Raw genomic sequence first — 23,779 nt, 5'->3', positions numbered from 1 at the left:
TTTACTGTTTAGTATTTTTTAAAATTAGTGAAATGTGATTTTTCAAAAATTTTCCAAAAAAATGGCGCTTTAAAGACCGCTGCGCAAATACAGCGTGATAAAAAATATTACAATGACCGACATTTTATTCTCCAGAGTCTTTGCTAAAAAAATATATATAATGTTTGGGGGTTCTAAGTAGTTTTCTAGGAAAAAATACTGATTTAAACTTGTAAACAAAAAGTGTCCGAAATAGGGCTGGGGCTTAAGTGGTTAAAATGCTTTGCATAAGGCAGCGCATTCATTCTGAATGGGCTGCCAATACACATTTACCTGTAGCTTTTTATGATGCAATGCACGACAACCTATGGTAATGTGTTTAATGTGCTTTGTGGTTTGCTGCTATGCATCTTCAGAGCTAAGAGTTACCTTAGTGCATTGAGGTGGAGTTCAAAATGAATGGCACCATAACATGCAACAGAGTGGCAATAGTGTGTTTCAGTCCTTAAGGATACATAATTCTGTTTTCTATGTTATGCTGAATGTTTTCAATGCTGAATATTTGTAACAGTCATTCTACAATGACTGTACAATTCCAAATGCAAATTTCTGATGCATTGATAGACACAGTTATATACTGTTGGGTTTATACTGCCTCCTATTTGAGGATTGGACACTGGCAGTGTTTGTAGGCCAGCCCAGAATAACCTCTCCCACTTCCAGCATGCCTCCGTTTTTTGGTAGTCTCCGAGGATCAAGGTCTTTTCTCCATGCGTCCGGACTCCTTGGGGGGCCCTTCCTCTGCCTGCCTCAGAGATCCGGGAGTTGTAATTTGATAGCTGCGCTGCTCTAAGTTCTTCACTCACTGGGAGCTTGATCGCGCATGGACTACAACTCCCAGAATGCAATAGTCGGCCGCCGCAGCCGTGCCCCTGGCCCGACTTCCTCCAAATATAAAAAAAAAAAAAACGGCAGCGGGCAGCCACCGGCCGTTTTGAATATAATTTAGTGTTGCCCGGGGGACAATTGCCACCCTGCCCCCGGCCCAGCCCACCCCTGGTCTGGAGTTCTGCAGTCGATGGGCCGCATTGCCTGCGGCTTCCGGGCCGCAGGTTGGACATGCCTGAGCTAAAGCATGGGCAGATTTTGAAGGTTATCCCCCAGACTTCCTGTAGGAGTCTCCTGTCAGTGAACATGAGGATACTTTGGTTACAGTGTAGGACTGTGCTTAATCCGCATCGATCTGCCACTACTTTCCTTCTTTAGCCACAAATTTTAAGGCTCTGTCTGGGAAGGTTCAACCCTCACTAGGGGCCAAGAAAAGATCTCATTAATCCATGGCCTCAAACTCCAAATCCAGTTCGAAGTATGGTTCCCATTCTGCCCTTAAAACCTCCAAGTCTTCCAAATCCGCAGGCCACTCTTTTTCAACTTCAGGGTGCATCCACACTTTCCAAAGTAGGGGGAAATGCATTAGCTTTTGCGTACATTTTGACAGCCTGCATCTCAGATGCTTGGATGCAGGAGATGGTTTTCAGGGGCTACAAGCTAGCGTTTTAACTACCAGACTGATACTCTTTAGTCCTGGATCAGCCTGACTCTTTGCTTCTGCATGAGAATCCTGGTGCTGATGTTAGATTCTTTAGAAGCAGTCCCATTTAACCAATTTCAAACCGGACCCCTACAACATGACATTCGGTTGTTGAACAAGGTAGTCAAGTCCGAGACAGACCAATTCATTTGGAACACAGCAGCAATCTGGATTCTGGGATAGGCATCACTAGAGGTAACACGTTTGTATAAACCAATTCACAAAAAAAAAAAAAAAAACACATTTACTCAAAAAACTAACCTTTGACCCTCCTCAACAAAATAAAGAGAGGTGATACCACTATTTTTCCCAGGTCCTTCTGAAAAAAAAGCTGCCAGAGAGGATTTTAAATCTGTCAGGGCTTCCTTGGTCAGTTTCTGTGGAAAATAACAAATGCATTATATATTGTTTAATGACACAGAACAGCAATTCAAATGTGTGATAATCTTTGTGTATGGGGAGAAAATCTTTGGTTGAAAAAAATGATTATTGCTGCTTGCGGAGTAGATAAAGTGTTCATGTGTATTGCATTTGATATATTTGGTGAAAAATTGGATTTTTACTTACCGTTAAATCCATTTCTCTGAGTCCACCGACGGACGTAGCTGTGGCTTTAAATCATAGACGGATGGATAATAAGCTCCTCCCACTAAGAGTGACCAGGTAGAGTCAAAGGCTGACACGCCCAGGGGGGCGGGGTCCCTGGGTTATTACCCCTGGCCTCACCGATGCATCTTTAGTTAAGTTGCAAGCAGTGAATAACTAAAACCCAACTCTCCAGAGAAAAGAGGTGGGAGCTACGTCCATCGGTGGACTCAGAGAAATGGATTTTCTGGTAAGTAAAAAATCTCATTTTCTCTTTTGTCCACCGACAGATGTAGCTGCTGCTTTAAATTATAGACGGATGGGACGTCCAAAAGCAGTAACCACTGAGGGGTGGGGAAAGGACAAACTTAAAAGAATGCAATTCCCACGGCCAACATAGCCAACTATATAACATGGAGCTCAACAAGCAACAACAACTGGGGCTCAATCGTAGCAAAACCATAAAGGAGAAGGAAAAGTAGACTGCCCCTTAAATGGCGGCCTGAAAAACCTTGCGGCCAAAGGACGCATCCGAGGATGCTAACACATCCACTCTGTAAAACTTGGTGAACGTATGTACAGATGACCAAGTGACTGCCTTGCAAACCTGCATCACTGATGCCTGATGGCGGAAAGCCCAAGAGGCACTCAATTCCCACGTAGAGTGAGCCATGACAGGGAAAGGAGGAACCTTGCCCTTAAGAGAATACGCCTTCGCCACCGTCCGTCTGATCCATCGAGAGATGGTCACCGCAGACACAGCCTGACCCTTACGGGGGTCCATCCGTATTCACAAACAGAGTCCGACTTATGAAAGGACTCCGTAGTCTCCAGATACACCGTATCGCCCAAACCACATCCAAGCAATGCAAGGCAATTTCCTTAGGATGTGAAGATTTCGGACAGAGTGGAGGAACCACTATGCCTTAGTTCAGATGGAAGTCTGAAACCACCTTAGGAAGAAACTACGGATTAGGTCATAATACTACCTTATCCCTGTGTATTATCAGATAAGGACAGCGGCAAGATAGCACCGCTAGTTCAGAAACCCTGCGCAGTGATAGCCACCAAAAAGGCAACTTTCTGCGACAAGGCGAGCAAGGAAATGTGTCATGTTCTCGAAAGGAGATTTCTGAAGAACCGATCAAACCAAATTAAGGTCCCAAGGAGGTAACGGAGACCTCCTGGGGGGGGGGCCAAATTGCAAACCCCCTGAAGAAACGTACGAATCAAAGAGTGCATAGCCAAAGGGCGTTGGAAGTACACAGCCAAGGCCAAGATCTGACACTTAAGAGTGCCCAACGCCAAACGTTGGTCAACCCCTTTCTGTAGAAAGGTCAGGATCCTGCTGATAGCAAAGGATCTAGGATGCAGCTTCAGCGATTCGCACCAAGCAATGTACGCTTTCGACGCACGATGATAAATCTTCAGAGAAGTGGACTTCCTAGCCTTGAGTAAGGTAGGGATCACAGAATTGGACAGACCCCTGTCCTTTATCACCTTGCTCTCAACAGCCAAGCCGTTAAAGCCAGCGACTGTAAACCAGGATGGAAGATTGGACCCTGAGATAGAAGATCTTCCCACAGAGGAAGTGTCCACGGAGCCGAATCACATCGGCGTACCAGGATCTCCGGGGCCAATCTGGAGCAACCAGAATAACAGAAAACCCCTCCAACACGACCCTGCGTAGCAGGTGAGATTAAAGTTTCAGTGGAGGAAACGCATAAATTAGCCCGTACTGGCTCCAGGGAGCCACCAGGGCATCTACTGCATCGGCCAGAGGATCTCTGGACCGAGCCACAAACTTTGATTTCGTCTGGAAGCGAACAGGTCCACATCTAGGATCCCCCACCGGAGACACAGCTGGTGGAACACTTGTGGATGCAGGAACCACTCTCCCTGATTCAGGGTTTGACAACTCAGGTAGTCCGCCTGCCAATGGTCTATGTGGGGAATATACAAAGACGGATAGGGCTGGGACGTAGTCCTCTGCCCAATGCAGGATCTCGGCTACCTCCAGAGCGGCCAGGGCACTCCTGGTGCCCCCTTGATGATTTACATATGCCACGGCCGTGACATTGTCGGACTGGACTCGGACAGAACACCCCTTGAGATTGTCCGTCCAGTGGAACAGGCTCAACTTGATTGCTCTTAGTTCCAGAATGTTGATCGGGAGCTTGGACTCTTCAAACGTCCAGGTCCCTTGAACAGGGGTGCCTAGCACTCCCCCCCCAACCAGTCAGACAGGCATCTGTCATCCCCACCATCCAGAATACTGGAAGGAAGGATGTCCCCTGGAGAAGATTCGGAGAGCTGAGCCACCAATTCAGGGAGTCCTTGGATCTCAGACTCAAACAAATTAGACTGTCCAGGGATAGAGGATCCTTGTCCCATTTGACAAGGATCTCCTGTTGCAAAAGTCTTGTGTGGGCCTGAGCCTATGGTACGGCCGCGAAGGAGGACACCATCAGGCCCAGCACCTGCATAGATGACCCGAGAGACATCAGGTTGCAGGCCAGCAGCGACAGAATCGCTTCCCTTAACTTCACAGGAGGTAGAAATACCTTTGCCGAAGCTGAATCTAGGATCATCCCCTAGATACTCCAGTCTGGGGTTTGGAACCAGGGCAGATTTCTGAAGGTTGAGATTCCAACCGAACTGCTTCAGAGTGTGAATGGTCACCTCCAAATCCCGTTCTGTCACAGACGAGTCCGCTCGGAGAAGAAGATTGTCCAGGTACCCCAGAATCGCTATTCCTTTTAGTCGTAGCAGAGCCAGGATAGGAGCCAACACCTTGGTGAAGACCCTGGGAGCAGAGGCAAGGCCAAACGGTAACGCCACAAATTGAAAATGGTCCTTGCCTACCGCGAAGCGGAGGAATTGTTGATGACCCTGGCAAATAGGGACAAGGAGATAGGCATCCTTAATATCGATCGAGGCAAGTAGTCCCCCTGATGCAAGAACACCACCACTGACCACAGGGACTCCATGCAAAATTTCTGGACGTGCACAGAGTGGTTCAGAGTTTTGAGGTCCAAGATTGGATGCAATTTGCCCTCCTTCCATGGAACGGTAAACAGGTTTGAAAGCGCTCCTGATGAAAAACCGGTACAATCACGCCTTGTGACAGCATATCCCGAATCGCTTCCTGCAGCCCCGCAAGGCGGTCTGGGGACAGCTGAAGATTGGAGGGAAAAATCTGTCTGGCGGACAGGAACAAAACTATCTTGTACTCGGACTGAATGACCTTGTGGACCCACCTGTCGTGCAACAGTGAGGTCCAAGGATCTGGGAAGAAACGGAGATGTCCCCCCACCCCTGAAGTGGGTGGGGGCACCCCCTTCAGGCAGAAGAGGTCTGCTTGGAGGTGCTGGGGGCAGAGGATTTAGGCTTACCAGCCCACCATTTCCCGGATCCTTTTCCGCCCGAAGTCTGTTTGGTTTTCTGCGACACGGTCGCATGAAAAAGATGCTTCTGTGCTGTAAAGGAAGGACCTCACTTATGCGAGGGAGACTTACCCTTAGCTGAGTGAGGAAGGAGTGTGCTCTTTCCCCCAGTTACCATCTTGATCAAGTCATCCAAGGAGGAACCAAAAAGGCGATCACCCTGAAAGGGAAGATCTGCCAAATGCTTCTTAGAAGCCTCGTCGGCCAACCAGAACTTTAGCCAGATCGCACGTCTGATGAGCACACTTACCCCTGACGCTCTGGCCGCGAGCGGAAGAACGTCCAGGTTAGCATCGCATACAAATTGCAGAGTCTGCAATCATTGGTCAGCGAGTTCCAGGGCAGATGACGGTAACCGTCAGTGCCTCTCTCGGAGCCTTTACCCATTCAAACATAGTCTGAGAGACTAGAATGGTAGTCAGGGCAGGCCTGAGAATAGATCCCACTACTGTATACAGGTGTCGGGAAAAGACCTCAATACATCTGTCAACCGGATCAGGGAGAGATGAGGATTCTGCCACCGGTAAAATCGATGCCTTGTGAATACCGCATATCTGAGGGTCCATCTGAGGGGGGACCGTCCAAGATCTCTTCCTCAAATGGGCAGCGTCTAGCCAAACGTTTGTTAATTGCAAGCGTGCGATTAGGTCGCCGCCATTGTTCCTCCACTAAGGCGGACAAGACTTCGGGACAAGGGAAAACCTTGGCCGATTTCTTTGCCTTGAGGGATCCAAAGGATTCCGAGGCTCCTTGCGATTTAGAAAATCGCATCCGTGACTTTTAGGGTGTCCCTCACTGAGGATATCAAAACATCTACAAGCGCCTTTTTCTGTGCCAAGGCGGGTGTGGTGACATCCTCTTCCGCCTCAGAAAAGTCTTAATGCGGGGACGCATCCTCCAAAAGGGTCTGCGTCGCCGGCGGCCATATCAGCCTCAGAATCTGAGGTCTGAGATGAGACAGACGAGGGCCGAGGGAGTTTTTTAGTAAATGCTGCCGCAATAACTTTGTCCATTTTTTTGGACATTTCTTGCATCACAGACAATAAAGTCACATCAAGAGCATTAGAAGCGGGCTCCAACTATACATCGGGGGTCGCAGACAAACTTGGAGAATCCATTTTAGACATATGGCCATAAAGTAGGATTGAACAGTAAGAATGTAAAGAGCAGACAGGGAAACACCGGAACCTGCACCGCAAGGGGTTAAACAGAAGCTTCTCCTGAAAACAGGAGTAATGGCCTAAGAGGGAGCAATCTTCGCCCAATCGCCAAATATTAACGCCCCTGAGGCTAAGTGAGGCTACAAAGGCACTATAGGTCCCAGCAAGTCCGCCGCCACTGGCGTGCACTGCAGCTTTAGGAGGCAGTCACGATGCACGCAGCGTTACTCCGGGGGATAATCCTAAGCCCCCTAACGGCCTGAAACCCCTCTGAAGATGAAAAGGTGAAGGTCAGGGTAATTAAACTCCTCTAGAGTAGTTACCACATGGAGGACACAGCAAAGTCCATCAGCAGCATGGAGAAGAGAAGTAGAAGGAAACGCCCCTGCCCACAAGAGCCAGAAGCTCCTGTGCTGTTTTGTCTCTGGCTCCAGCAAAATGGCCACCGGCATTACAGTGATAGGGATACCCAGGCAGGCTGCTGAGGCCTGTTAAGGCTGCCGGCCATGGCAAAATGGCTGCTTCGCGCCGATAAGCACACGTGACCTTGGGCTTAGTGAGGCCTACCCTAGTAACAGGCCTGAGGGCCCTATGGGGGTCATCCCGGCGGATGAAACCCCCCCCCCCCCAAGGTAGCAGTATGTGGCGCAACCATGTACCACCCTCTGAGGCCTCCCCCCACTGTCCACTACCCGGTATTGCACCTGAGGAGACTAACATAAGGGACCCCCCACTGAAAGTGTCCTTGGCGGTCGGGAGCCCAGGGTAGGGAGAGGTCAGGGTAGGAGGGGAAGGTCGCAGGTGAACCCTCATAGTGGAGGAGGTATGGGTACCAGAGGGTCCTACGTCCACCTCAGGCCCGCTAACCAGATGGGGGGGGGGGGGGGGGGAACTGTACTTACCGGACCACGCTGCTGAGTGTGGGTGTCCATCCTGACAGACTGCCTCTGCACCACAGTGAGGGCGCTGTCAGCCAAGGGGCATGCTGCGACACTGGCATGCCAGGTGTGTGTGTCCCGGCGAGGCTTTTCCCCCGCAGGCCAGTCCCCATCCGTGGGACTATAGTTGCTATGGAGACCCAGCGCGGAGCTACGGTCTGCAAGCGCTCGCTAGCACAAACTGGGAGACCGTAAGGCTCTCATATAGCCAGTCCGAAACCGAACCGGCATTCCACAGGAACTGGAGTCAGCAGCAACAAAAAAGGTTCCCTTTAAGAGGTTTAAAAAACAGAGCTAGGACAAAGGTCCCAGCATGGAGCAGTTTGGCCACTCCTAAGACCAGGCAGCTAAACCTGTAGATGCCCCCTGGGCGTGTCAAAGCCTTTGGCTCTACCTGGTCACTCCTAGTGGGAGGGGCTTATTACCCATCCGTCTAGGATTTAAAGCAGCAGCTACGGCCGTCGGTGGACGAAAGAGAAAAATGGCTATTCACAGAAATTCTCATGTAGTAACACCTCACAGAACAGAAACATTTGATTGTATACCTGGGGATGAAAGTATACAATGACCATGACATGGCCCCTTCTACTGCTACGGACAGTCAGCTGTTTCCAGTGGCCTTCGTATGTCTCTGGGCTGTAGACTGCAAATGATGTAGACCTGAATGAAATAAGAAAAATAAAATGACATACCTGTTAGCATACAGTAGGTAGACAAATGTCCAAAGTTCTCATTAACTCCTATATTGCATTAAGTTTAACGTGTAACTATGGGCAACAACAAGCAATGACACATATTGCAGTATGTTGCTAGCAATAATACTGCAGTTTTTCTGTTTGAGCTTCCCTGTAACAAGTCTATTACCTGCAAGTAGATGGTATTTTGCCAATTCTAGTAAGCTAAGCTGTCCACCAAAAGTGGCATTTAGACAGTTGAAATAAACCATATTATACTGGCAGGAATGGTCAAGGCTTAGTGACTCAACTATGCACAAAAAAACATAGGAAATGGATTGCAAAAAAATGGCAGTAGGTGCTCCGGACTGAGGAGTCAAAATTTAAAATATTTAGCGTTAGCAGGAGGCAGTTTGTTCTCAAAGGGCTGGAGAGTGGTACAATAATAAATGTCTGCAGGCAACAGTGAAGCATGGTGGAGGTTTCCTTGCAAGTTTGGGGCTACATTTCAGCAAATTGAGTTGGAAATTTGGTCAGGATCAATGGTGTCCTCAATCCTGAGAGATACAGGCTGCTACTTATCCATCATGCCATACCATCAGGGAGGGGGGTGTGATTGGCTCCACCATTTGGTCACACCAAATATTGATTTGATTTGGATTTCTCTTCATTTCATTTACTTTTTGCTTTCATTTATAAAAATAAAAAACTATTAAACACTACTATATCTAAAAGTATTCTTAAAAAGTGACACTGAAGTCTTACTTTTCTTTTTATTTAAAAATAACGAACAGGTTATACTTACCTGCTTTGTGCAGTGGTTTTGCACAGAGCAGCCCGGAACCTCCTCTTCTCGAGTCCCTCTTTGGTGCTCCTGGCCCCTCCCTCCTGCTGCGTGCCCCCACAACAAGCAGCTTGCGCTGGGGCATCCGAACCACAGCTTCAGGTGTCCAGTAAGACACGGAGTTACGGTTCCACCCCAGCTCTCTCTTTATTGGCTCTCTCTTCCAGTGGCACCATGCTGCTGCCTCAGCAAAAGAAGAGGGAGAGTCCCGGGCAGCCGATGCTCTCCTGCAATGTTGCTGGATTGAGACGGGCTCAGGTAAGCATTAGGGGGGCTGCTGCACACAAAAGTTTTTTTTTTTTTTTATCTTAATGCATAGAATGCATTAAGATAAAAAAAACCTTCTGACTTTACTACTTTAAATTGACAGGATTTTTTTCACACCTGCCCAGAAGTAGACACGCCAACTGCCGTAGCCATCTTGTGCTTCATGTTCGTTTATTCTACTGACATGTGAGTTTCCAATTTGTGACTTTTTATCAATAAATCGTACATACTACACCATTGGAGTCTCCCTTGTTTTGGAGGTATGTTTAACCATTCCAACTGATGAGTACTAGGAATGGGAGGTGCTGTGGAGTCACCATTTTTACAGACCCAATGACATGGGACCACTGATCTGAGCCTGGATGTGTGCATTACAAGCCCAGTCCGTCATCTTAACACATGCCTGTTTGACCACTCCTAACCGAGGGTCAATTGTTCTGGTAAGGAGACTTTTTTAGAGCATGTGGTGTTGTACTGTTTGTGGACCAGAGTCCCTTGGTGCTGGATTCCCCTCTATTTCCACCAACTGGTTTCAACACATGAAAAAGATCTATTTGGTGTGGACTTATGGACTGTTCTTGGGGTTAAACCTTTGACCTATTTGCACAGACACATGAATATTTCTTTGGTGTATTTATATGGCGCTGTACACCTTTTTATTTCTATTTATGGTCTGATCTTACTGATTGTACTGGCTGCCTTTGACTAAGCGCAGTTATTTTTGGTTTTTAATTTTTATTGTCTTCTGGGATTGGAGACACACGGCCGCATCCTTCATTCAGAGTTCTGTGAATAAATGAACTACAAGTATCACCAGCCTTTGGGGCTGTTAGCTTGTAGTTCTCAATGAACTACCAGGGCGCTGCGGTTTATTGATTCTGTCTTTGTGAAACTGCCTGCTCGTATGATGTATGGCAGACCGCTTACACTGACAGTCTGAAGGAACCATTGCACCAGCGACTGCAGGTGCAATCCTTTCCAGGCTCCTACACAAAAAAAAAAAAAAAAAAAAAGATAATTATACCTGCAAAAAAAAATGTGCATTTTTTTTAGCGTGAACTTATCCTTTAAACAGTGATAGTGTCCCTTCATTGTGAAGAGGGCTTTGAGGTAGACCTGGTGGAATTTGTGTTCTATGTCTTGTGGAAGGCTACATTTCGGCTTAGAAGGATAAAACTAGGGAGAGAGAAGGGGCACCCTTCATTGACAGGAAGTAAAAGCCCTGGGGGGCCGGACATCTTCCCTTGTGAATAAAAGATTTTCCCTCCTGTGACCTCTTTTATGAACCTGTCAAGTGCATTGACAAAGAGGTTCACCCTCAAAAGACATATGAATGGGGCATCTTTTTACAGCCAGCTTCAGGTTTTAGCCAAAACAAATGGACAGAAATAAAGGTCATTTTGGAAATTTACATCATGACTTGTTCTAGGTCATCAAAACAGAAAAAGTAGGGGGAAGACTAAGTGTTCTGCCAAAACTCACTTGAATACAGGATCCTGTTGTTTGTCCTAGTCCAATTAGCTGCACTTTAACATAAATTGCAGCAATGGCCTTATGCAGGGTTGGACCTAATTGAGCAAAGAGCATTTAAGAGGATCTCAAATTTTCTTTCCGCAGAACCTCAATATAAAGAACAGCTTTTATAGAAATAGTAAAATATTTATTTATAATCAATACAGCAGGGTTTACTACTGTCATAGTCCACTTTTGTGAACGTCTTAAGAATTTGCAGGTCTCTTAGTACCTAGTGGAGCTGCCTTTAGTGCAGTCAGGAGACGTTCGTATTCATGAAGTTGTAACACAGGTCCTCTAGTGCATTCTATTAAATTTTTTATTTTAATCATCAAGTGAAGAATGACAGCAGAATTTTTGCCCCATAAAATGTTTTGGCTGTATTTGCTGTTCTTACCACTTCAATACAGGGTACTTTTACCCCCTTCCTGCCAAGGCCAATTTTCACTATACCATGTGCATATATATATATATATATATATATATATATATATATATATATATATATATATATATATATATATATATATATATATATATATATATATATATATATATATATATATATATATATATATATATATATATATATATATATATAAAAACATATACTAAATTTTTTTTGGCGCAAACACGTGCAAAAATATGCATATATAAAGTGCATAAGTGTTATAAAATATATCAAAATTGTGCGAACACCAATATACATTTTTTAGATTTGGAAATAGAATGGAAAGATCAGCGTTTTTCGTTTAAAACATATTTTAAACCAAACGATCTAAATAGTTTTATCCCGAAATGGCTACAATCTGTTCCACGTAATCAGTTCCCAAGTCTTAGAAGGAACTGCTCTGACACTTCAACCTTCCTACAACAATGTAATATTTTAAAAGAAAGGTTTATTGCTAAAGGTTACGTTCACAATATGGTGGATCTGGAAATTTCAAATGCACTCAATGTAGATAGGAGGTCTTTGTTAACAACTAAAATTAAAAGTAATGATGATGGTAACTCGAGATGGGCTTTCTTTACAGTACGTCCTATTCTAGCTGCATAGGCACATACACCAAATTATTAGTAGGCATTGGGATGTCTTAAAAAATGATTGTGTATTGGGTCCACTACTACCAGACAAAGCTAAAATAATCTATAGAGGAATACCGTCACTCAAACATAAGGTCTCTTCTAATGTCATTAATCCTCCTGTCAAGCTGTCTTTCTACCACCAGATGACTGGTTACTATCCGTGCAAGAAGTGTAACACTTGTTTACACAATGTAAGAGGAAGAATTAAGACTAAAAATATCAGTTCCACAATCACCAATCGCACATATAATATTAAACAGTTTCACAGGTGTTACTAAATGTGTAGTCTACCTTAGAACCTGTCCCTGCAAAAAACAATATGTTGGCAGAACCATTTGTTCGTTCAACATCAGAATGAACCAACACATTGCGAATTTTTAAAAAGGTGATATTAGCCATAATGTGTCTAGGCATTGTCGAGATCCGTGTGGTACGGAATTCACCATTATCGATCGTTATGTTGCCCCATGGAGAGGAGGTTCAAGAATCAGAGGAGTCTTCCGATTGGAGACTTTTTGGAGAGCTTACTCCCCCTATGGGTTAAACATCGAATGGGATATTAATGCTTTTATCAATAATGCTTGATTTTATTTCTATGGATATTTTAGATATTTTTATTGTTCATTGCATATGTTATATTAGATCTATGCACATTAAATTATGTAAATACCTTAGGGTGTCAACCCCATTATCGATAAACTCTTCCATATTAAGAATGAATAGTTCATATAATTCGGCTTTATTTATCCAGTTTGTTCATATGTAATTTATTCAATCATAAAATATATATCAGTTACGGCCAGTCATTTTAGTTTTTGGATATATCTTCACACTTACAATGTGATCCCTATTATAAGGTTTGATTTGTAAATCGATGAGTGTGATATTACGTCTATTAAGGTTCCAGGTAGCCCGTTGTGTTTTACAAATGAGGCTTGGTTCCTGGAACAATGTAAATAAATAGGAGGCTTGGTTAACACTTCCTATATTTCCGATCCGCATTCCAAAATGAGGCTTGGCCAGTGGATCGAGTTACTCATAGCAAGCCATTGTACTGAAAACGAGGCTTGGAACACGCGCCTCGCCGCCATTTTGTTATAAACATGAAGTGCAGGCTGTTTCAACAGGGAGACACAGAACACTTCTCCAATTGGGGTTTACTCCCTAAATGGTATATAAAAGATCAGCATTTGCAGCAGGACACCCCAGATGATGTCTATTTAGACAAAACGCATCGGGTTTACTGTATATGTTTAGGATATTTATCTGTATAAGTGCTTTTTACACTGGATTTAAGAGTATTTTTCCTTTGATATTATTTGCTCTTAAAAAAGGTACACACTATGTGAGCTTTTTGTTTCCTTGAGCTTTTCATGGATAGTATTTTCCTGCTGTGGGCACCAAAGATTTTCCTATCGTGATTTGTGAAAGATGAGTCTATACCTTTCTATAGAAGATCTGTGACATCTGCCATAAGGATCATCTACCTTTGTGTCAGCCTGATTGACCCAAAAAGTATACGCTTTGTTGGGTCCCTATTATCTGGTAAGCCTCCGATTCATTTAGAATATATGGTGGTGGTCACATATCTAGGATCATCTAAGGAGGCTTCATCTGCACTTTTTGGTGGATGGTATATGAACTTTTCCATGGACTAATCATTTCTTAAACATATGCACTTTATACATGCATATTTTTGCACGTGTTCGCGCAAAAACAATTTTTGTATATGTTTTCATATATATGCACATGATGCACTTTATTAACAAAGTTTTGTATATGCATTCACTTATCATTGCAAAGTGTATATTGGTTTGATTTTCACCCATGCGTATTTGCAAAATTTTTGCATTTGTTTGCACAATTTACTGGGTTTGCTTTTATGTAAGCATTGATTCACACTTTATATTGTTTTATCAGCGCTGCATTGATTTAGTTATTCGTTTTCACAAATTGTCGTTTCTTTTTGCTGGCTACTGTTTTTAAGTGTTTGGCGCAGTATACATTTCTAAAAATGTAACACTATACCCAAACAAAATTTTTTATCTTTTTTTTTTTGACAGAGCTTTAGGTGGTATTTAATCACCACTGTATTTTTTAATTTTTTTTCTAAACAAAGGAAAAAAGAAGACCAGTTATAACATTTTTGTAAATCGATAATTTTTCTCCTTCATTGATGTGCATGGATAGGCTGCACTGATGAGGCGGCACTTATATGCAGCACTGATGAGCGCTGACAGGTGGCATTGATGGAAGAGGTACTGATGGGCACTAACATGCATCACTGATGGGCACTGATAGGCACCACTGAACTGACAATCAGGGTACCGATTATCAGTGAAGATGACCCCACTGAGAAAAGCGACTTATCAGCTCTCCTCTCCTTACGCGCTGTCAATGTGAGGAGAGGAATGCAGATAACTGCCATTTCCCATTTACACTTCGCCATAGGCCATTTACCCCCCCGGGGGCACGCACGAGGGTCCCGTTCTGAAGGACGTCATATGATGCCCAGTCAGAACGGTAAAGCCACCACTTGGCCGCCAATCTGCTATAGGCCAGGCGGGAAGGTGTAAACCACTGTTTCCTTCAAGTGAGATTTATTTTTGCACTAAGAGCTTCTCAGTACAAACCCAAAACTTTACAGTTTTGGCGAGTGCTTCTCCTGTGGCCAGACCAAAACAGAGCCCACCTACACTATATTTCAACCACAAATTCGCTTCTTTAAAAGATGTATATATAAAAAAAAAAAAAAAAAAAAATGGATTTTTGTAAAATCTTACCGTAAAATCCTTTTCTCTTAGCTCATTGACAGACGTAGTCCTCGGTGATACACCACCTTCGGGTTATGTTGCCTCCACAGGAGCAGGACTAGACAGGAAATTAAAAAGCTCTGGCCACACCCCAGGGGCAGTCCCAGAGGGTATATCCTCTCTCTCTCTCTCTGCCTCAGCAAATCAGTTATGTGAAAAAGCAGTCTTTAGAGATTTTAACCCAACTCAAAAAAACAGAGGGGCGGGGACTACGTCTGTCAATGAGCTAAGAGAAAAGGATTTTACGGTAAGATTTTACAAAAATCCATTTTTCTCTAGCGCTCATTGACAGACGTAGTCCTCGGTGATACACCACCTTCGGGACGTCCCAGAGCAGTATCACAACTGAGGGGTGGGAAAATGGAAATCAAATCCCAATCTAGAAGGCCCAACCGGTGCCAACTAGAAGTTTACAATGCTCATCCTTAATGATGAGACTCAACAAAAAAGAGAAAACAATTTTTTTTTTTTTTTTCAAACAGAAAAAAACCCTCGAGGTAGACCACCGGTCTCCTCAAATTGCGGCCTGCAAAACCTTGCGGCCAAATGAGGCATCCGCCGATGCCGTCACATCAATTTTGTAGAATTTTGTAAAGGTATGTACTGACGACCAGGTGGCCGCCTTACATACCTGGACCACTGACGCCTGATGGCAAAAGGCCCAGGAAGTACTGAGCGCTCGAGTGGAGTGTGCCCTAACAGGGAACGGAGGACTCTGACCCTTAATAGAATAAGCCTGTACCACCGTTTGTCTAATCCATTTGGCAATGGTCGCGGCAGATGCAGGCAAACCCTTTCTGGGGCCATCCGTGATCACAAAAAGTGAATCCGTCTTACGGAATGATTCCGTAGCTTTCAGGTATACCCTGATTGCCCGAACCACATCTAAGGAATGCAACGCATGTTCCCGATGATGCTTGGGCTGAGGACACAAGGAAGGTAGTACAATATCTTCATTCAGATGAAAATCTGAAACCACCTTGGGAAGAAAAGATGGCTTAGGATGAAGTACTACCTTATCCCTATGAATCACTAGGTATGGGGACTGGCATGATAATGCAGCCAGTTCTGACACCCTGCGAGCAGAAGTAATAGCCACCAAGAAGGCCACCTTCTGGGATAAAGTAAGCAAGGGAATCTCCCTGATGTTTTCAAAGGGAGGTTTCTGTAGAACCGACAAAACCAAATTAAGATCCCAAGGCGGTAAGGGCGCGCGGACTGGAGGAGCCAGGTGCCGCACCCCCTGGATGAAATTCCGCACCAAGGATTTGGTAGCTAAAGGCTTCTGAAAGAAGATTGCTAATGCTGAAACTTGACCCTTGATGGTGCTCAAGGCTAGCTTCTGCTCAACCCCCTGTTGCAAAAAGGCCAATATTCGAGACACCGAATAGGTACGTGGAGGAAATCCTAAAGATTCGCACCACGCAATATAAGTTTTCCATGTGTGATAATAGACTTTGCTGGAAGTCGCTTTCCTTGCTTTAATAAGGGTAGGAATGACTGAAGCTGACAAACCTCTGTCCTTCAGTACTTGGGTCTCAATGGCCAGGCCATTAAACCCAGCGACTGTAAAGCATGATGGTAAATTGGTCCTTGAGACCACAGACACTCCCTGAGACGAAGTTCCCACGGAACGTCTACGACTAACATGTCCAAGTCGGCCAGGCCGGCTTGAGGAGGCCAGCCTAGAATTTCTAGGACCACTGGCGCTGATTGGATCTGAACCAGGCGTCCCTAGAGGTATCTGGCCCCGACCATCCGAGAAAGTCTGGTCGTTTTCTGTTCCCACACATTTATCAGATACCTGATAGTTATCAGGAAAGGTGATCTTTTCTGGTTGAACCTCAGGGACCGAAGTCACCCGACTAGAGGCTACTTGGCCTATCTGGTCAACCAGATCCGATTCCTGTGAGGTATCGGGACTAATCTTAGGAAAAGGTAAAGGAAAAGATCTATTCAGGGAACGGTAATTACCGCTTCCTGTAGTACTTAAATGTTGGAAGGGAAGAATCGCACCGGTAGTAGTGGTTGATGCTCGATCTAATGTCCTGAATACCGGTGAAAACGTCCCCCCACCCTGAAACCGGGTGGGGGCGCACCTTCAGGCTGTGTACTCCTTAGCTTCGGGTTTGGCTGGGTTGGTCCTTTGCTTGTCCGACCAGCCCTTCTTGAACCCTCCTGGAGGAGTCTTGCCTTTCCCGCTAGTACCAGCCGGGCGCCCTTTATGGGCGGTAAAGAAAGGTCCTCGCTTGTTGCGAGGTCCCTTAGCTTTAGCAGCCTGTGGCAAAAAAGTACTCTTGCCCCCAGTGGCATCCTTAATGATTTCATCTAGGTTGGCCCCAAATAGACGATTCCCCTGAAAGGGGAGATTTGTCAAGGTCTTCTTGGAACCTAGGTCAGCTGACCAGCATTTTAACCATAGCACACGTCTGAGGATCACCGCTGTCTTAGATGCATACCCTAATAAGGGAGTAGTGTCCAAGGCTGCGTCACAGATAAACTGTAGCCCTTGTATAATCTGTTCCATCAAATCAGATGTCTCCTGGGGAATATCTTTTCCCCTAAGATCTTGGCGTACCATTTTCGCCCATTCCGTAAGTGTCTGGGAAACTAGACCAATAACAATTACTGGTCTAAAAGCTGACCCTATCAGAGAGAAGATGGTGCGGGACTCTGCTTCCATCTTTCGATCCACCGGATCCTTAAAGGACGAAGTGTCCTCCACTGGAATAACCGTGGCTTTATTTAGCCTGGAAATAGGCGGATCCACGACTGGTGGTACCGTCCATTTCTTAATGATGGATTCCTCAAACGGATAGCGTCTAGCAATACGCTTGGAAATAGTAAAGGTACGTTTAGAATGCTCCCATTCTTCTTTAATCTGATTACCGAAACATTTAGGTACAGGAAAAGCCTTCATCGTCTTGATGGGCTTATTAGTACCAAAAGGAATCTCTGTTTCAGTTGCCTCTGCCGGTAAAGCCTCAAGTTTTAAGGTTTCCTGCACTGCCACAACTAGTGCGTCCACCAATGCTTCTTCCTGAATAATAGCAGGAGAAGAAGCGTCCTCCTCACTGTCTGAGGGGGCTTTACCTGGGATAACAGCCCTTGCAGAGGAACCTGCAACTGCCGTGACCACCTCTGAATCTGAGTCAGAGGTGTCAGATGGTATAGGGGTAGGCGGGGGTCGCTTCCTTGACCCCCGTCCCTGACAGGCCGCCTCCACCCGAGCCACCATAGACTCCAAAATTGCTGTAAATGACTCTATACTCTGTGCACCGGCGGGTCCCGTGGCCCCCTCGAGGGAAACAGGTGGGGGAATATGTGTGGCAGGGTCCATGATAACTCCAGTTACTTCCTGGATAATATAATTCAAAAATAAAACTTTTCTTTTTTTTTTTTTTTTTTTTACGACCCCCAGCGCCACAAAAAGCCCCTTAGTGTTACCTGCTAGGGATCCCTATCGATCGAGAGAGAGATAGACCCCCAGGCTCACCACTTGATGCTCAGAGTTTAACTGCAACAGGTTACAGCACTGTCTTAACAAACAGGAAGTCTTTTGGCTGGCTGCCCAGGAAGAAAGGAGGCGGCTCCGCCCCTCTGTACGCCTTCCGGCGCCTCCCCCAAGCTCCACGAGGTGTTTGGATCACCTCAAACATGGCCGCCCCCATGCAGGAGACACGAGGCTACGCCAAAATGGCGGCTCGTGCGATCCAGCAAAAAAAATGGCGGCGGCCCGTACTGAATAGCGGTGTGCTGCAGGGCACACAACACTCTCACTGCATGGGGATATGGCGTGGTTGGCGGTACCGGCCCTGGCGGACCGCATGGCCGTTCGGGAGGCCTGCTAATAGCTGGAGATCTGATTAGGAAGGCAGTCTACATGTCCGTGGCTTCTGACTGGTAGGTAGCTTATTCTTAACCCATAAGATTCCCAGAATGCCACAGATTACATCTTTAAAACATGTATACAATTAGATTGTTAGCTCCCAAACCAAGCCTCCTGGCTTTTTGCACACATAAAATCACACTCAAAGTAGGAGGATCTGTGTCATGTTGTAGGATAGAAAGGGACTCCATCTTACCATACAGAGAGGGGCCCGCGTTCACCACAAAACCAGTCAGGGGGAAAGGGGGAACATACTACTCACCATACCGGAACCAGGCGGGCACCAACTCCTGACAGTACCCCTCTCCACCGGGGCGGGAGGGCTGTCGACCGATACGGACGCCGTGACTCATGGTCTTTGGCGTTTCAGCGAGACGTTTAACTCGCGTGGACAGTCCTTTAATGGGACTTTGTCGCGGCCGACCCAGCGCGGAGCTATGGCCTGCACGCGCTCGTAGGCTGAACTGGGGTGACCACCGGATCTCAACATCCAGCCCGTCGCCCAGTTCAGCTTTCTTGCTTGAAGATCTCACAGGAACACTGGAGAAAAAAGTTGTCTAAAAAAATCCTTTAAGAAAAAATTCTTGCCAGGACCTAAGATCCCAGCAAGGTGTCTAGGTCCTTACTCCTAACTAGACAGAAAATAACTGATTTGCTGAGGCAGAGAGAGAGAGAGGATATACCCTCTGGGACTGCCCCTGGGGTGTGGCCAGAGCTTTTTAATTTCCTGTCTAGTCCTGCTCCTGTGGAGGCAACATAACCCGAAGGTGGTGTATCACCGAGGACTACGTCTGTCAATGAGCGCTAGAGAAAAATCACTTTACGGTAGATCCATCAGAACCAACTTATACTTCTATCAGTCCAGCGCACACACACACACCTTAGTATTTTCTTCTTCACTTCTAATAAGCTGGTTGGATAGCATTAGATCACTATAGTATTGATCCACTGCTGTAGGGAGGGGCTAGACAGAGCTGCAGCAGCTTTCCCAAGCCTCCATACTGACAAGAAGTGCCATGAAGTCACTACATTCCCCATGTATAGACAAGCGTACATGCATGGTGTTTCATTTGCTTCTAGAAAACGCTCCTATGGATCGACCTGTAGAAGCGTTGGAAGCACAGGAAGGAGCTGATTGTTTCACATTCTGGGCTTCGTGCTGGCTGGATGCTGGGAATTACTCACAGTTGGCGGTTCCAGCCTCAATTACCACCTAAACTCACAAGACCACTTACCCAGTTTTGTTTTAAAATGGCCCTGGAAGATTGAAGTAATTAAACTTCCAAGAAAGTACAGTAACCGGTATACAAATTTAAATATTTGGTGTGCCCACCCTTTGCCTTAAAAACAGAAGCAATTCAGTAAGTTACTCTTGCTTGCAGTTTCTGAAGGTACTTTAAGTGGTAGCAGAACTTGCTGCATTTGCACAGAAGACTTTGGCTATCTCTGCAAATAATCCCAGACTGGCTCAATGATGTTAGAATTGGGGCTTTGTGGGAGCCATATCATTCTCTTGCAGGATTTCATCTTCTCGGTTTTTATTTGCTTAAAGTGGAAGTAAACTTCCATCTTTTCCTTTTACCTATAGGTAAGCCTATAATTACTATTTAGACTACATGCGGCCAGTGACATTACTGGTTCATGCACTCTGAAGGAACAGGCACCCGTGGTATGTTTGGGAGTGGCGACATCGCAGCTCCCGCCGGTCATAGAGCCGGAGTCCGCAAACCTGGAAGCAAAACGGGTAAAGAGATGGGAGCCCCTGCAGCGCTGACTTCTCGGCGCAGGAGGGCTTTGTTTTAAGGAAAGTGTAACAATGATGCATACTAGCACATTATAGCTTTACCTTGCAGGTTTCCAAAAAAAAAAAAAAAAGCAATTGCTTTAATCAATCAAGCACCAGGCTACAAACATATTTCCTTAAATAGAAAGTATGGTATTGTATTGCTTTGAATTTTTGCAAACAGGTTGTTTGTATTAGGAACACTAATCTAGCCACTGGTTTGTTAATGCTTTGTTTTTGGATTAATAAAATACCTTTTCTTAAAAAAGAACACTAAGGCAGATAACATAAAACTACCATCTTAGGATTGTAAACTCCAACAAGCAGGGCCCTCTGATTCCTCTTGTAAAAAATTGCATAACTGTAAATGTCTGCCTTTGTTTTGTAAAGCACTGCGTAAACTGTTGGAGCTATATTAATAACAACAATAATCTGACAAATTGTTTTGTGAACTATATATAAATAAAAAGCATAGACTGTGCTGCCTGCTTTGAGGCACAATTTTTCACCATGATGGAACCTTTAGACTGAGAAGTCTAAGGGCTTTTGCACACAGCTTTAATTTAGGGCATACAGCCATACAGAATAAAAGGGCTGTTCTTGTGGAACCCAGGAGCCAAAGCTGCAGTGTATTTTGCCCACTGGAATGTACTGTGTGCATAACTACTGGCATTTGCATTTCCACAGGCACAAGTGTATTTTTCAAAACCTAAAATTTTAAGTTAAAAAATTCATTAAAAATACATTCATAACATGCAAACACCAGTGCAGGTGGTGCTGCGTGCACACAGTGGATTCTGTAATGTATTCCAATGGGCTAAATTACACTGCAGCTGTGGCTCACTGGGACCACAATATCAGGCATGTGCAAGAGCCCTAATAAGTGATGAGTCATTTGCTTGGACTCTTTCCCGGGTATATTTCAGCTTGACCTACTGGGCTCTGTGAACAATGGGCTTTTCTTTACAAAGAGATACGAGATCACATTTACCTCTAGTTCAAACCCAAATAGACAGCAAAGAATTACAAACACAAGGGAATATAGTACAAAGTACCTAGAAGGGGGGGTCCAAGCAACTGGATTTTTCTAATAAGTGGCAGAGCATCAAAAAGTGACAGTACCTGATATATTCTTGAAAAGACTTTACAACGTTCTTTACAGACAAAGGAATGTGAATAGTATCAAATGGCTCCACAACAGCACATGTTCCACCCTTATATTTTCCAAGACGGAAACCGATCGTTTTATCCTCCTGATTTGCACCAATGCCAATCAGAAACTCACTTTTGTTGCGGTATTCTGTCTGAAAAATAGAAAAAAGGGGAAAAAAATAAATAAATAAATTACTAATTGAAGAAAGTAACAATTCAAAACCATTTACTACAAGTTTATAATTGACTTGCATTGTGTTCAACATATTTTCAAAGAATACAGGGCTACAAAATTTCAAGCCTAATTGTAGTTTCGTATTAAACAAATTTGGCAAACTGAGGGAGCATAAAACTAAAAAGTTAAAGGTCTCGTTTTTTATGTGCACTCCAGCATCGGGCTGATAAAGACCAATGCTCATTGTGTAACAGCACCGGTTCATCTCTAGCAGTCTGACATAGTAAAGCTGCACAAATAATCTTAATAAAATCGTGATCTCCATTCAACCCCCCCCCCCCCCATCTCAATCCAGATTGTCATCGATTCTCAGGGCAGTGATAACGGGTTTAATAAGACACACATTAGAAACATGGCAGCTCACATTTGAGTAGATAAAAAGCATGTATGTACGTACGTACTAATTCACATGGCTGGGATCAAGGGTGTCCCTGGGATGCTGGCATCAGTATTTTGAGGCGGCATGGTAAGGTACCCTGGACCATAAGGGAAGCTCTCGGCCACAGTGGAGCCATTGTGGAAGGCAAATGGCACAAATACCGGAACGGACGTCAGCAGGGAACCTGATGCTGTGGATGGGCGGTACCGCATTTCTTCTTCAGACAAGAGGTCCCAGGGACATCGCACCCTTGATCCCACTCGTGTGAATTAGTACATGCTTATTATCTACTCAAACGTGAGCTGCCAATTTGTACTGTGTGTCTTATTAAACCCATTACCACTGCATTTAGTCTGGCTTACACAGCCTGTTAATTGCTTTGCTCTTAAAAGGTCTATGCTTTTATTTATACCGCATCAATGGGCAGGTATATTGGGTAAGTTTTTTGCAGTAAGTGATTAACCACTTCAGCTCTAGAAGGTTTAACCCCCTTGACCAGGCCAGTTTCTGCGATAAGGTACTGCGTTACTTTAACCACTTGCCGACCAGCCTCAGCAGATACAGTGGGTACGGAAAGTATTCAGACCCCCTTAAATTTTTCACTCTTTGTTATATTGCAGCCATTTGCTAAAATCATTTAAGTTCATTCTTCTTCCTCATGAATGTACACATAGCACCCCATACTGACAGAAAAACACAGAGTTGTTGACATTGTTGCAGATTTATTAAAAAAGAAAAACTGAAATATCACATGGTCCTAAGTATTCAGACCCTTTGCTCAGTATTTAGTAGAAGCCCCCTTTTGATCTAATACAGTCAGGAGTCTTTTTGGGAAAGATGCAACAAGTCTTTCACACCTGGATTTGGGGATCCTCTGCCATTCCTCCTTGCAGATCCTCTCCAGTTCTGTCAGGTTGGATGGTAAACGTTGGTGGACAGCCATTTTTAGGTCTCTCCAGAGATGCTCAATTGGGTTTAAGTCAGGGCTCTGGCTGGGCCATTCAAGAACAGTCACGGAGTTGTTGTGAAGCCACTCCTTCGTTATTTTAGCTGTGTGCTTAGGGTCATTGTCTTGTTGGAAGGTAAACCTTCGGCCCAGTCTGAGGTCCAGAGCACTCTGGAGAAGGTTTTTGTCCAGGATATCCCTGTACTTGGCCGCATTCATCTTTCCCTCGATTGCAACCAGTCATCCTGTCCCTGCAGCTGAAAAACACCCCCACAGCATGATGCTGCCACCACCATGCTTCACTGTTGGGACTGTATTGGACAGGTGATGAGCAGTGCCTGGTTTTCTCCACACATACCGCTTAGAATTAAGGCCAAAAAGTTCTATTTTGGTCTCATCAGACCAGAGAATCTTATTTCTCACCATCTTGGAGCCCTTCAGGTGTTTTTTAGCAAACTCCATGCAGGCTTTCATGTGTCTTACACTGAGGAGAGGCTTCC

At 45.0% G+C, this 23,779-nt stretch overlaps 1 protein-coding gene across 1 annotated transcript in view; it reads right to left on the bottom strand.

The window, feature by feature from the left end:
• TRMT2A (tRNA methyltransferase 2 homolog A) overlaps nucleotides 1-23,779 on the bottom strand; it is a gene marked incomplete at its 5' end in the record, with an annotated part of 103,206 nt that overhangs the window by 40,434 nt on the left and 38,993 nt on the right. Inside the window, 3 exon segments of the mRNA XM_082243886.1 lie at nucleotides 1,832-1,947; nucleotides 8,245-8,359; nucleotides 21,690-21,871. Of these exon segments, the coding sequence (XP_082100012.1) occupies nucleotides 1,832-1,947; nucleotides 8,245-8,359; nucleotides 21,690-21,871 (413 nt within the window).

Source organism: Pelophylax lessonae (genome assembly GCF_965119305.1).
Source record: "Pelophylax lessonae genome assembly, chromosome: 1".
In the NCBI taxonomy this organism is placed as follows: Eukaryota; Metazoa; Chordata; class Amphibia; order Anura; family Ranidae; genus Pelophylax; species Pelophylax lessonae.
This window is presented reverse-complemented; position numbering and strand designations above follow the sequence as displayed.